Source organism: Glandiceps talaboti, chromosome 16 (assembly GCF_964340395.1).
Source record: "Glandiceps talaboti chromosome 16, keGlaTala1.1, whole genome shotgun sequence".
Lineage (NCBI taxonomy): Eukaryota > Metazoa > Hemichordata > Enteropneusta > Spengelidae > Glandiceps > Glandiceps talaboti.
Window position 1 is genome coordinate 3,955,377 of NC_135564.1, and position 16,230 is coordinate 3,971,606.

Sequence of the window (16,230 nt, forward strand, 5' to 3'; positions counted from 1 at the left end):
TTTCATCACTCTGTCTTATTTTGTGAAATCTTCATTGTTTCATTGGTTTTTTTTTTTAAATTCTGCACAGTTAGGTAGATTAATATATAGAAACTAATTGTTACTTTACCATGGTCTGAAAATGAGAATATAATTTATGCATTTTGGTTTTATTACATTATACATATTTGGAAGACACCAACTGTGCAAATACGTCGTTAACAAAAACAACAAAACTAACAGATGAATACATCTCATCGTCGCAAACCACGACTGTTTTACGGTACCGTTCTTAATGAGCCAGTCCCTAATTTTGAAGTGTAGTGGTAGAAATAATAACTCTGGTTTGTGAGAATGATACATCTGCACTGTATTATTCTACAGCAAATCAACAAATTTTTGTACCATATTTGTCACCATGGCAAACCCAGTTTTTAGTTCATTTTGCAATGACTATATGACTTCTTGGACCATAAGTAAAAGTCAAGACTGTTGTCATGTAAACCACATTGCATTTAACACTCTTATATTGCACACTGACAAAACAAAAACAGTCAAACGAACTTTCAAGATCAGTGAGCCTGATCACAAGGTTTCATGTTGAGATAGACACCATAAAGATAACAAACAAACATCACTTACACAGTGTGGATTCTTTATTTAGTTAATGATACAAACAGTAACTGCATGAAAGAAACAGTTCAGATGGCTGCAAGCTGACCATGGATTTGTTTGAACTTCAAGAAATTATACCTCATGTCTGTTGTAACTGACACTAGTAGTAGTGTGCATGCTGTTACTGCTATGTCAGAAACATTTAGAAGTAATTTGTAACACTTCCGTTAACAGTAATATGAAAAGTATTCTCATTTTAATAAATGACGTTTCTCTCAAAGACTAAATTTGAGACATGTATGTAACACGATTGCACATATTTTAATTTATGATAATTTTTCTTTTTTGCCAAATTGTTATGACCATTCAGTGATATAGAGTGACATGTTGTGACATATATGTGTATAGAAATGGTAAAAGTTATTTGTGACTCATTGTGTAAACTTCACATCTCTAGTAGTTGTAACAACAGGAATTATGGTTTGGTTCATATTTTTGACAAATGTTGTACTTGCTGAGGTATTGCTTGCCAATCAAAGCCGATCAACATCCAACAAATTTATGACCTCTTCACAAACAAACAAACAAACAAACAAACAATGAGTCTGTATCTTGTTTACATACAGACATCAATATAGAGTAAACGGTAACATTAAGGATTAGAAAAACAATAATTCAACAAAATATAATGGGACAGAACAATTATATACAGGTGTAGGATTTATATCTGTCTTGTTCCTGGCCATCAAATTATCATTGAACTAATAGTTTCCAGTATATCGTTTACAACAGATAAAAAATTGACAAATAAAAGCAAACAGATATAGCTACCAGCACTTTAATTATCTGATCTATGGCTGGTATATCTCTCTCTTATTCTAGCTTCAATAGCTGTAATTTTGGGTCCATGCCCTAAACTGTTTTTCATTGTATACACTGTAATATATACACCTATAGCCCAAATTAAGTTTAAGTTTACCTATATAGGTGATTCCTGTACTTCAGGATATGATGTCATGGGTAATCATCAAATAAAACTGTCTACAAAATACTCCCATTGTCACCTACTGCAGTTTTTAATTTTAAAGTTATGAGTCACATTTTATGCAGTTTGTTATTATCAAGGTACAACTCTTGCTGTTTCGAGAGAGTTGCAACTCCCTGTGAGATGTCAATTTACATATAATTAGCTCTTTATACTTTTCTGTGTCTTTAGTATTTGGGATTTGCATCGTAGTCGTAAGCTGGTGGAGTTTCTACTGATGCTGCAGTGGGTCTCTGACTTGTTTGTTGTTCTGTTGACCATGATGACCCATCTCCAGCTGTAGTACTATGATTCTCCCATGGCCACTTCCCGTTCACTTGGCGGAATGCAAGAACTGCCCCTATTGAATATGCAATGAAGTTGAACCAGAGGAAAACCTGCCAGAAACAGGGGGGAAAAAAGTTAGTTTTCTAAAGTTTCAAAAATTTAACAGTGGGGAGTGTGGTGGGGGTTGGGGGAGTACTAAGCTCCAAGTGAATCCCAGTGAATAGGACATGTCTCCTAAATTGGTTACTTTTGTTTACCAAATAATCCGTATCAGTCCAGTTTTCCTATATTATTAAAATTCTGAAAATTTCACTCACTTTTGCACCTAGAAATTCACTCGCAGAGATCAGGATCATTGTAAAAAATTATGGTTACTATTATGAAAAGTAATTATTAGGTGTGAATTTGTCCAATGTTTATAACAGAAGAGATTCAAAAATACTGCTTTTTCACTCCTACAGGATATTGAACTCAGGAACCCAAAAATAATGCTACATACAACAAACAGTGCCATAATAAAACAAACAGTACAATAAAATAATTTTAAAACCAGAGTGACTGACAGACTCTTTGCTATTAAGTGAATGTATGTATGTATGTATGTATGTATATGTATGTATGTATATGTATGTATGTATGTATGTATGTATGTATGTATGTATGTATGTATGTATGTATGTCTGCATGCATATGTGTGTGTGTGTGTGTGTGTGTGTGTGTGTGTGTGTGTGTGTGTGTGTGTGTGTGTGACGCGTGTATGAATGAGTGTATATGCATGTGTTTCTTTGGGTTTGTGATTGTATTTCGTGTGTGTGCATGTGTGTGAGAGAGAGAGATAGAGACAGAAAGAGAGACAGAGAGACTTGAGACAGAGACAGAGGCAGTCACAGTGCAAAGCTGTATGTATATACCACTGTGTTGATCAGAAAGGACATCTAATACTTACACATGCAGCAACAAGGGTATCGATACCATTGGCTATGACAGATTCTGTAACTGCTGCTGTGAAAATTAAAACTGCTGACACACCATTGAATATCAATTCCTGAAACAAATCAACATAAAACTTAACATATCTATATTACCATGACAATCAAATATCAATCACAGTGTGGTTTCATTTCCCAAATTAAGAATTAAATCAGCTGAAACTAAATCCCAGTCAATGAGAGAATTTAAGATCATATGTTTTAATTTATACTTGAAATTAATTAACATGTCATGTGAGATATGGCTGCACATGACACACTGACAAACGAAGACATATGGAGCCCGTTTTAATATCCCCCTCCTTGGGCACTGACCCAAGGAGGAGGGGGGGGGGGTGCTAAAGAACTTAGCAAAGATTTGCATTGTTGTAAACTACAGCTTCTTTTACGACACACGTTACTAAGACACACTTGATATTTCACAGTGTTGCTTAAGAAATATCAGCTCTGTGATAATTATGTACATTCATTACATTCATTATATGTTGTTAAATTACTCAGGAAAAGACACATATTGTGTACATAATTCATTGGTGGTTGATTTGATCTGTAGTATAAACCGCACACAATGAGAACATATTTTCAATCAAAAAATTCACTGTATTACAATGTCATCCAATTACTTATTTTGACATGACAATGTAGCAGTTAATTACCTGGTTGGTTTTATCTATTGTAGTATAGTAGTAACAGATTCAAATCTTACACAAAGCTAGCTAGCTTTTGATGGTGTGGTCATAACGTTAACATAGATTATATCAGTGTCTGACATTTGCAGTGCGGATCTAATTTTGGATATGGATCCAATTTTTGATATTATTTTCCATCATAATTATGACATCAGCTCTGGATACAGTTACACACTGCAGGCAATTCATTGCAGTTAATAATGTATAATAATGGGATAATAACATACCCCAGTAATATCCACATAAATGTCTCCATGGAGAGAACAGTGCTCAGTGCAATATTAGTAGCAGAGCATTTACTTAATCCAGGGTATTATTATATAAAAGATGTTATATAAGTTGTTTAACGACTCGTAATATCTTCCATGGATTAAGTCTAGGCCAGTAATATCTATACAATATGTTTCATTTACAAATTAATTGCCTAAATGGCTATGTGATGGAGTCCAGCATATGAAGTTTAGTGCACATGTAAATTTTCAATTTTTCACATTCATCATTCGCTATTGTACAAGTTGCTGGTGGTATTGGGTATTGTCTAGTTACGTAGTATATATAAATATAAATACTATTTATACGAGTTATGGCTATCTAATGCTCAGAAGGGAAACTCAAAAAAACTATTGTCACAATTTAGATTTGTGCAGGCATGGGAATTATAGCAGATTATTATTGTATAGTTTTATTTGAATTATCAATTTATAGTCATCAATTTACAACAAGGTTATTTGATGATCATTAAGGGAGCTATGGCCTGTACTTTACTATTTTACATTTAATACATTTTTACATTCTAAGGCTGCACGAAATACATTCTATTTCTCGGTGATGGTCCGGTAGCTTGCATTTAATACATTTAATACATTCTAGAGTTGCACGAAATATATTCTCGTATTGGGAGACGGTACGGGACCTTGCATTTAATACATTTAATACATTCTAAAGTTGCACGAAATACATTCTTTTTCTCGGCGATGGTCCGGGTAGCTTGCATTTAATGATTTCTAACTTCTCTTTAAAAAATGTAAAACGTGCATGAGTTAAATGTAAAAATGTATTTCGTGCAAAATATCTGACTTCTGGCCATGGATGCATTAAGGGGCATATTACATAAAGCTGAATAGTTTTTGAAGGTCATTTTACAGCATATTAAAGGGTATGTAGTACATTGTACACAGTATACCCATCACTTGGTAGTGTAGAACTCAACCTAGTAATTTTAAGCATTCTACACAAACAGTTTAATGATATAATTTATATTACCAGGGTATATATAATTAAAATTTGAAGAAATTTCTCTGAAAGCGTCAACTGCACTAATATAGGTACCTCCACTAAACCATGTAAAGACATTAATTGACATGAGCATTATAATAGTTGAACTTATATTAAGTGTTTTATTGTAGCCATATGGATGAGGATTTGGTATTTATTTTGGATTTTTAATTTATAAAACAATTTTTATCATGAACATCTACTTGAAAAATCAATGTGAAATATGATGACCAAATCTGTGTTTGCATGTAACTCAATAAATTACAAAAGATTAATAAATGTGTAAAAAAAATTGTTATTGTACATACAATAATAAACTTTTTACACATTTAGTAATCTTTTCGCCATTTATTGAGTTACAAACAAGGACTTGGTATATGTTGTTTCACATTAATTTTTCAAGTAGGGAGCCATGATAAAATTGTTTTATGAATTAAAAGTCCAAAATAAATACCAAATCCTTATCTATATGGCCACTATAAACTGACTAAAAATATTTGTCAACAAATTGTGAAGTAGTGGGATATTAATAGAATTTGATCCAGAGGCAACCATATACATTTCAGCAGATAAAATAACAGAATAATTTGAAATTACAAATAAAAATTATGAAAAAAACGTTCCTGTTTTTGCCATTAGGACTTTATATTATGGCTACTGTATCTGTAACATGCAATATTTCACCCACATTTCAAATAATAAAATAAATTTGTTAAAAAATTTGGCAATTTTGATTCAAAATTATTTTTTTTCTCACCACTGACAGGTCACATATTTCTGTGCATATACTGTCAATATATTGAATTACACAGATGTCAAACAATGGAGAGATTCTCTGAATAAGATAATTTCTAAATTTAAAATAGTCTGATTGTATACACTGATAATCATTTGACCTGACACATGAATCTAAAGTGGGCATATGGATGAAAATTGGCTATTTATCAGGGAATTTGGACTGATAAAACAACTCTGCTGCATTTTTTCGACCTGGAAATATGAAAGAACATATATCAAGTCATTGTTTCAAATTCAATAAATTTCAAAACATTGAAAAATGTGTAAAATGTTTGCTATTTTCCGTACAATAAACTTTTTTTTACACACTTTTTAGTTTTTGTAATTTATTGAGTTGTAAAAATGGACTTGATGTATGTTCATTTACATTGTATTTCTAAGTAGAAAAATATAATAAGGTTGTTTTAAATTTTATCAATTAAAAATCCAAAATGTCATTTGTCATCCTTATAACCATTTTAAATCACCCAAGTCACTTAAATTTGAGAGCTTATCAATATCTCTACTAACACCAAATATAATTTACAATACTTCATTTTTAAATTTTTATGTAAATTTATCAATTATTCATTGGGTGAGAATGATTATAGGGCAATAAATGTAGTGTTATTTTTAGTTAATTCAATTAATAGCAATTGAAAAGGACGGAAACTTTTTTTTGTGACCTTTAAAAGATATACAAATAAAATATGCTTACCTCCCAACCCCAATGTACAAATGATAATTTTTGTGAAACATTAAAAAGGAATATAATATAATTGACAATAGTTAGAAGCCAGAGAGTGAAGGAGACAAAGAAGACCCATCCATTGGCAGCTTTCCATAAATAACCCACAACACATGCCCAGACTATTAAACCAAATACCTGAAAAAAAAAGCAAGAGAATTGTTTTAGTTTACTGTATGTAAGGCCAAAAAAAAATATGTATCTGGTTCTGGCCAGCGCGCACGTGCCCTGAATACCCTCGCATCGATTCTTTTTTTTTCTCGATAATTTTTGCTTTCCCGTTCCTTATTTATTCCTGATATCAGGAGAACAAGCAGCAGAAATCTACCCTACATGCCAAGACTGCTTAAAGACAAAGCCTAAACTGCTTCGAAGAAAAAGGAAGTTTTTCAAGAGATGAATATGATAGAACAGAGTATGTAAAGTGTCAAAAAAATGTGTATTTACTAATTTGCAAAAAAAAAAAAATTAGGAAAAAAAAAAATTCGCATCGTCGCACAACTTTAGAAAGTTTACCCTGACCAGAACCAGATCATTTTTTTGGCCTAAAAGACATGAAATGATTATACAGTCCTAAGCCCTAAAAAAATTGCATAGTTCCAATTCTGCTAGATTTTAGAATAGTGTTTATGTTTTCCGTTGTTTTCCATATGGTCTCTGTGTTATTAGTTTCTTCTCATCAGATATACAGCCATTACAGATTAGAAGAACAGTTTTAAATTGTCAAGTTTTATATTAGTTGATGTCAGTTTCCATATCCACTATTTTTCACGAGACTTTCATGATTTTATCATTATTTCAGGCTTTTTAGCCCAATTTGCTGACAGACAGACAGACAGACAGACAGACAGACAGAGACAGACAAACCTTTAATAAAATAAGAATGGTCAAACACCTGTTATATCTCACTTCATCCTCCTTCATATAATTCTTATTTTACATCAGGCATTACATACCCTTGTAAAATCTATAATTTGACATAGATGTCTTGCACAACAATCAGTCGCAAAACATCTTTTTTCCTAATCAAGAGTTACATCATATTTATTAGACATGCATTAAATCTCCATACTTCTAACTATTTGACTTCTGTTCAAACTCATTAACAAAATGTAATCAGGCTATTGTTGTGTGACAAATTCATCAAATAAATACCCAATTGTGACATGGATTATGAGACAAATGTGGTACTAGTTTCATTATAAATCTCTGTGTGAACGATATATGAAGTGCTTCCCATTTTGTAATGTGTCAGTTACTCACAAATTCAGAGATAAACACTGGGAAAGCATAACACTTGTAAATCAAATTCTAGTTGTTCAAAGACAAAATTCATGATTCTTATCCTGTAGTTGTTATTTCTAATAATAATACATGTTGACATGATTCTGTGGTGCTTAAAACTGTGAATAACAAAGTTGAAAATTGTAATTAATATCATGTCAAAATTTCCTGAATATGTTTTCACATTGGCATCTTCAGAAAAAGTTTATATAAAAACTTTGACAGATGACAATTTTAAAGATCATGATATGGATGGATGCTGGTGTTCTTCAGTAACTCACAATGTGTATGCTTGGACATGTTACATGGTGGAATTGTCTAACACACTATAGTCTAGTTCTGTCCTTCATTGAATCTCAAGAGATGATTTGATACCAGGTTGGTATCCAGACAGAATGAACTATAAAACTATGCTATAAACTTGGTGAACAAAACAAATCAATACATTGTATTTGGTTCACTCACTTTAGGACTTATTTTACGATTGCCTGGGAATACAATATCTGAACTCATTCTATACATAGTATGCATCATGTGTATAGTGGTAATGTATGAGGGAGAGCGGGTAGAGGGGGCTATGGGTTTGTTGGGGAGAGGTTTCAGGTGTGTTTGTACTCTAAAACTGGTTCACAGTCGGATTGTGTATAATTTCATATTGTTATGATGTCCAGACATTATTTTGTAAAGAGTGCCACAGATAACAAACCTTGATTTGATCTGCTTTTATTGAACTGCATTAGGTCTTGTCCTGCTTGTTAACAGAGTAAGTCGGGACGATTCTGACATGTCCCTTTCCTTCTCTCGTGTAGGCCGGGGACAATGTATGTCTGCAAGCAGGACATATGCATTACGCCTATACTGCAATTAAGTTACTGTATTACTGTAGATAAGCTATTGTATATTAACTTGACATACGTGTTACAGATATTTGCATAATGTATTCAGTGTATTGTATTGGTTACATTCGTCTGTGATATTGATATCAGCGTGTGATGGGACGCTGATATCGTTCCGTACGGCTTAAACTGTGACGAAGATGGCCTCAGGCGGAAATGAGGGCATGACTAATACGATGTTCATTTGTTCTCCCAGTGCCTTAGAGACTACTAGATTTCGGACGATATATTCTCAAAGTATCTTAAAATACGAATTCTAATCAAGAATAAACACGTGTAATCTATTTTTAGGATCAAAATTAACTTAGCGCAATTTGAAAACATAGTTACTGGTGTCATCACCATCAACGATCGATATGATTGATTTAATATTTGATCATATTTACATTGAGAATATAAAATATTATTTGTCCACCTACCATTTCAACTACTTTTAGAATACCAGCAGGTGACTTCATAAACTTCAAGTTCACAGGAACTGACATATATATAACATCTGGTGTTCTTTGCTCTTCGGCACCAAATTGTGCAGGTGTCGGTTGTTGTCGTGGAGTTTGCTCCCTTGCTTGCGATGATGTGTATGCTGGGTCGTACACCGGTTCGTCCATGTTTGCTGGTTTTTCCTGAAGGTGTAAGTGGTCCGATTGGAGTGTGAAATTACAAGAAATGTATATATTATGAAAGACTTATCAGACGATTCATGCTACACAACCCTGTCTATTCTATTAGGCGCGAGGTACATCGTTCGTTTATATTTGATAACCAAGTCCAACAAGGGTGACGCCCCGCCTACAGTTCACCTAACAGTAGTCAGCGCACGGTGGCGTACTTCATTTGGTTTGGGAAAGGCCAACGACATGAACGACCACAGAGTCACCTGTGAGCGGGAGCTATATACAAATTAACGTGTTATTTAATATTAGCATTACGTAATGGTGTTAACATTTTATTGTATTCAGAATTAATTGTGTGCGAAAACAATGAAATCATGTCTGTGATTTTTTCTGAGCCTACAGGCTCGAAGTAGCGGTCACTCGAATGAAACCTACAAGGCCTATAGGACAGCAATGTATTTTTGTACAGAAAAATTAAACAATCCTGTGTCATCTACGTCGTAAAATATGTTAAAATGATAAATGCATTAAATCAGCTATATCCTACTTGTTTGGCTTGTAAACTTTTGCAGTCTCATAGGGGTTTGCAACCAGTCGAATTAGGCAAGCAGACGACGACTGACTATATATATGTATACGGTCTTCGACGTTTTGTTATACCATATTTGTATAAACGTTCGTTGAATTAGTTGAAAATATTCAAATACTCAGCAAATATTGCATGCAATGGTAAACTTCGACTGTAAGATACGTCGTGTTGTTCAGCCCTATCAGGCTTCTTAAGCTTGATGATTATATTAGTGCTGACTAAACGTGGCACGAATGTCTGTATTACAGACTATGGTAAGTTCCAAAAGAATATTGTCGAAACGGTCATGTTTTTGGTAAATGGTGTGGCAGGTATGCATCACGGGCCTTCCATATCATGAAAGTACGGCTGTGAGCTGATAGCAATACATGATAAAAGGGACATTTATCAGTTTCCAGGCCAAAGCACCTTTCGTAGGTTGATGTTGTGCTACCGTGTACACGTTATTACATTACATTAGTTACTTGCCTCGAACCATGGATGTATTAGTGACTAATACATCCATGCGCGGTATAATGTAGTTACACAATTTGGTGCACAGTTTTAGGGTATAATTTAAACTTATCCGCAAAACATTTACATGTGTATTCATTGGAAGTAAGAGCTGACTGTTTGACGACAAACCCAAAAACTACTTTTTCTTATAATATCTAATTTCGGAATGGAAAGAATATTAAAACGGTACTTTTCAATATGACGAAGTCAAATGATAAGACATTGTATTCATGTACACGTATAGTCACTGCATTGAGAACTACAACGTAACAATAACCCTAGTCTAGTCCCTATACGGAATCGTTACGATTTGCACCTCCACTTTGGCATCCAGACTAATAACCCAGACACCGAAGGGTTTATTTTGGAGCGCTTGAGTAATTATGCTATTAGTTAGTTACGCCCAATCCAATCTAATCAATGACATCATACCCCAGGCAACGATACTTTGTTCTGTGTTTGTTTTTTTCCTATAGATAGTTTGTACGAAAAGGGGTGACCTTAGTCTCAGCTGTGGTGTGTTTAGACCACAGTTGGAATCTAGACTAGGGTCACCTGTACTACGAACAGTTTTTCAGAAAAATGGAATAATTGGTCACTAGATTCTTTCGGGTAGCAAACATGTCATTCTGCTAGCAAGTACTGGATTAACTTTGGGGAAAGACCACAGTCACTTGTGAACTAATACATGTATTTCATTCCAGAATGGTGATACAGTATATTCTAGACTAGGATGATCATAATACCAAATAATGACGTTACGTTAATATAGGTATTTACGATACGATACCGTTACGGGTCACTGTTTCGGATAATGAAAAAGTGACCCGTAACGATATTTTTTGAATATCGTAAATACCTATAATAACGTCATTATTTTGTATTATGATCATCCTAGACTAGAATATCACAATCCTGGAATGGAATATTAGCTCACAAGTGACTGTGGGAAAGACATCTTGGACCTTCCCTGGGTTTTTCTTATCAGTGACATAAGCCTGAAGAGATCAGCTGAAGAAGTTTGCAAGACTTACCGTGTCCATTTCTAGTTTGTACCAAATATTGCAGGTTGCTTTGATGTCGTTTTCTACTACGAGTGGACAACGTTGTGATGTGTATAGTGGCCAGCGAGAGGTCGCAATTTACTATACGCAGAACGGCACTTGTCTAGATCTGTTCATGTAAAGCTGGACACTCGTACTCACTCGACCACACACACACCTGTACAGATCTGTTCACGGTCAGCTGACCATTGATGATGTCACAGTCATCGCAGTGAGTCATGCACAGCAGATTATCGCACTGTGTATCATCGTCACATTGCATGCATTGGCAACTTATCTTTAGACTTTGAACATGTAAATAAGTAATTGACTTTAACTGGTAGGGTGTATATTTTGCCAACTGACAAACACTTCTTGATCATTGATATTTGCGATAATATTATTGGACTATTATGTGTAATGTGATCACCGTGGTAACGTTTTTGTAAATCTAATATTTGTGATGCTGGAATCTGTTACTATGTTAAGCCAAAGTTACCCATCCCTACTAATAAAATCTGATTAAAATATCGACGTTTTCAACAATAGTTAACTTTTAACATTTGGTGTTCTCGACATTAGGTGTTCGTTCGTTCCTGTCTGTCTGTCTGTCTGTCTGCCTGCATGCCTGCAGTGTCTGTCTGTCTGTCTGTCTGTCTGTCTGTCTGTCTCTCCTTCTCTCTCTCTCTCTCTCTCTCTCTCTCTCTCTCTCTCTCTCTCTCTCTCTCCCCCCCATAACTACGTTGCCATATATATGAATACATATAACCGCACATGTCATGTGGTAATCAATGACGAATTAGTATTTATTACTAGTATTTTATCCATACTTGGTGAGCAAAGTAGCTAATAAGTGCTAATACATTCTAGTGGGTATTCAACCAAACTGACAATGACAGCTACATCAGATACACAAAAGACTAAACACAGCACCGAAAAAAACATACAGTAAAAGTTAAATCAATGAAATAGACACAACAAATAAAGAGATGTTATTGAAAGACAGCAAAAGGCTGTAAATACCACGAAAAAATAAATACTTTGCAATTAAAAAGGGCTTCCTATGGTAAAACAGTATCAAGTGTTAACATTAAGAAGCAAAACAATTGTAAGGAAATTTCTAACGCCATAGTTTTCAGAAATCATGGCGCAAAAATGTCAAATAACAGACACATAAATGGATTGATCTATTGCTGTCATGCGCCATGTACCACGCGTGGGAGAAGCTGGTATTAAACATGGGTAAGTACTGGAAACACGTTACCCCAAACGTTTTCGTTTATTTACAGTGAAAACAGCTTGTTGGAACTCTCAAAGAAAATTACATTTCGGGAAAATCCGAACAATATAGGAAATGGCCGATGCCCATGTACCGATTAACGCGTCGGATAAAAAAAACCCGGAAAGTGTTTTGTGGAAAGAACAAACAGGCCTGATATTTTGGCTGACTAGGTATGCACTATATATAACTTTAATACTTTGGTGTTTCGTACGCGGGTGGGACTTCCATATTTGCTGGTGGGTTACTAGTTTGTTGTTCCGTTGACCATGACGACCCACTGCCAGCTGTTGTACTGGTCCGTTCCCATGGTAACCTTCCAGTTAATTTCCGAAAGGCCAGCACTGATCCCACTGCATACAATATTGTGTTGACCCACAGAAAAATCTACAAATTCAAGAACAAGTGGATGCGCGTAACATATTGAAAAACGAAGCAACTATATTGATGTTATTACTACATGAAATTATAAACCCCGGGATGGACTCACAGATATAGAAGTATAGTGAAATTCAGATACATGTAATTCACAATTTAAGATAATTATTATCATCAATGGTTAATTTTATTTTAAGTTAATACAAAATGTATATTTTGAGCATTCGTGTTTAGAATGATATGCTAAAATGTCGCTGTGTACAAAACTAAACTGACCAAGTCGTTTTTCACCTCAAATTTCTTGACTTAAATAAGTTTTCTAATAAAAAGGGTTATCTCGCGTGACAACGAAATCTCGCGATAATGCGTAATTATGCTTGACTGGTTGACTTTGCAACGCCCTGTCGGTCCTCCTGCAGTTTACAGATAGCCAATGGTGTTGTGCTGTATTCCATTATTCAACCATTTATCAATGAATAATCAATAGCAGTCAGGCTGTTGAAAGGCCGAGCAGTCTCGATTTTGTGACGAACACCATGTCAATCAAAATCGCCAGATGAGGCCGTCAGACGAGATTTGAAACCAAATTTAAACCTTGACTTGGCTAATATAACAAAAAATTTATACTTACACATGCAGCTACAAGAGCGCCATCATTTCTGGCAATCACGGATTCTGTGATTGCTGCCGTTAGGAATAAGACTGCTGCTAAACCATTGAATATCAACTCCTGATGAAAAGGAAACCAAATGAAAATTTGTGTGGATGAACTCATTTTAAATAACGCATTTTTTAATAGACGCGATCTTGCTTGATATTAAAATCACACTAAATCAACACGTTCTGGTACATTTCACAAATATAAAAAAGTATATTGCCATTTATGTATGCCATATTTTGGATATGTGATCCAAAGAAGGGGTATGTATGGGTGTCAATAAAGAAATTATAAACACAATAGTGTTCTTTTCTGTGGAAAGCGCCAAGACGTGATTGCGAATAGTTTGATGAACACTAAGCCAATAGGGAGACTATTAGTACATTTACCGTGTAACTGAAAATATTTTTGACCTTATTTTCCTTCGAAATTAGGAACAAATTCGTAAGGATTTAAAGATTACGTTTATTTGCTGTCATTTCTCTTGTGCGACTGATTTATGAATAGGTGTGAATTTAAATCGTTAAAATGAACATTTAGAGCAGAAGTGAGCATATATTTGGGACTTTAATTTTGAATTTTACTTTGTGTTTCATGTATGTAAAGTATGTACAAAGTTAGACAGACTAAGTCAACGTTTGTAACTCAATAAACGGAAACAAAAGTTAAAAATGTGTACATTTTTTGCTACTGTACGTACAGGAAATGACTTGTAAAGAAAGTGAGCAAACAAAAATAATCACTTTCTTCAAATTATTTATGCAAAGTGACGTTTCACTATATATATATATATATATATATATATATATATATATATATATATATATATATATATATATATATATATATATATATATATATATATATATATATATATATATATATATATATATATATATATATATATATATATATATATATATATATATAAGGAAGCAACAGATACATGCGCAGTGGTCTTGGTGTGTACTAATGCCTTGTTCGACACGTCGTGACGTTTCGCCCTCACCAGCCTCCTCTCACACAGGCCCGGGTTGGCCGATGTGTGAGGGCGCCCTGTCACGGCGTACCTTACAGACTAATTCCTTGTAAATGCAGTTAATTTACGAGTCACGTACTGTTTAAACTGTACATATAAAAGTGAGAAATGCTTACCTCCCAACCCCAGTGTACAAATGTTAGTTTTTGTGAGTATTCTAGAACAAATAAAACATAGTTGATGATAGTGAGAGACCAGACTGAGATCAAGACGAAAAATACCCATCCATTGCCGTTTCTTGGTATATATCCAACCACACAAGCGAATATAAGCAAACCAAGTACCTGGTATAGAGAAAACATAAGCGAAGGGTGATTATTCTATCTTCTTACATATGAATGGTATGTCAGCAGCTATATTGAGGGTAGGTGGGGGGGGGTTGTTATGCCGTGTTGTTTACTGAGAAAATGAATGCGTAAAAACGACGACAAACATTTTGTGCTATCAAATGAATGCAGATGATGTACAACCCCATGACACCAAAGTAAAACATTTTCTTATGTACCACAATTGTTTATAACATCCATATTAAGTGTAAAGGTATACTGTTTCATTTGCTAATTGACCACATTAGAATGGTCACATGTTAGGCTTGTAAATAAACCATCTGAAATAGTATACTTTTACACTTGATACGAATGCTATGAAGGAGTGTAGTACATAGAGAAAGTGTTTTTACTTCAGTGTTACTTGTAATATGAATGCTGTAAAGGAGTGTAGCACATAGAGAAAGTGTTTTTACTTCAGTGTTACTTGTAATATGAATGCTATGAAGGAGTGTAGTACATAGAGAAAGTGTTTTTACTTCAGTGTTACTTGTAATACGAATGCTATGAAGGAGTGTAGTACATAGAGAAAGTGTTTTTACTTCAGTGTTACTTGTAATACGAATGCTATGAAGGAGTGTAGTACATAGAGAAAGTGTTTTTACTTCAGTGTTACTTGTAATACGAATGCTATGAAGGAGTGTAGTACATAGAGAAAGTGTTTTTACTTCAGTGTTACTTGTAATATGAATGCTATGAAGGAGTGTAGTACATAGAGAAAGTGTTTTTACTTCAGTGTTACTTGTTGTAATACGAATGCTATGAAGGAGTGTAGTACATAGAGAAAGTGTTTTTACTTCAGTGTTACTTGTTGTAATACGAATGCTATGAAGGAGTGTAGTACATAGAGAAAGTGTTTTTACTTCAGTGTTACTTGTAATACGAATGCTATGAAGGAGTGTAGTACATAGAGAAAGTGTTTTTACTTCAGTGTTACTTGTTGTAATACGAATGCTATGAAGGAGTGTAGTACATAGAGAAAGTGCTTTACTTCAGTGTTACTTGTAATATGAATGCTGTAAAGGAGTGTAGCACATAGAGAAAGTGTTTTTACTTCAGTGTTACTTGTTGTAATATGAATGCTATGAAGGAGTGTAGCACATAGAGAAAGTGTTTTTACTTCAGTGTTACTTGTTGTAATATGAATGCTGTAAAGGAGTGTAGCACATAGAGAAAGTGTTTTTACTTCAGTGTTACTTGTTGTAATATGACTGCTATAAAGGAGTGTAGCACATAGAGAAAGTG

The 16,230-nt window shown here is 34.2% G+C and overlaps 1 protein-coding gene across 1 annotated transcript; it reads right to left on the reverse strand.

Annotated features, from left to right (window-relative positions):
- Window positions 1-1,754: 1,754 nt before the first annotated feature.
- Window positions 1,755-11,390, reverse strand: LOC144447014 (MARVEL domain-containing protein 1-like). The gene is made up of 5 exons (XM_078136873.1): window positions 11,297-11,390; window positions 8,984-9,187; window positions 6,355-6,522; window positions 2,853-2,951; window positions 1,755-2,016 (listed from the first exon to the last, which is right to left on the reverse strand). The coding sequence occupies exons 1-5, from the start codon at window positions 11,303-11,305 to the stop codon at window positions 1,807-1,809; spliced, it is 690 nt and encodes a 229-aa protein (XP_077992999.1). The 5' UTR covers window positions 11,306-11,390; the 3' UTR covers window positions 1,755-1,806.
- Between the last annotated feature and the right edge of the window lie 4,840 nt (window positions 11,391-16,230).

Coding starts and splice junctions, on each gene's coding strand:
- LOC144447014 (XM_078136873.1), bottom strand. Junction 2,952..6,354: donor TTGTACATTGGGGTTGGGAG/GTAAGCATATTT, acceptor GATTTGTTTCAG/GAATTGATATTCAATGGTGT. Junction 2,017..2,852: donor ATACCCTTGTTGCTGCATGT/GTAAGTATTAGA, acceptor TGTTTCTGGCAG/GTTTTCCTCTGGTTCAACTT.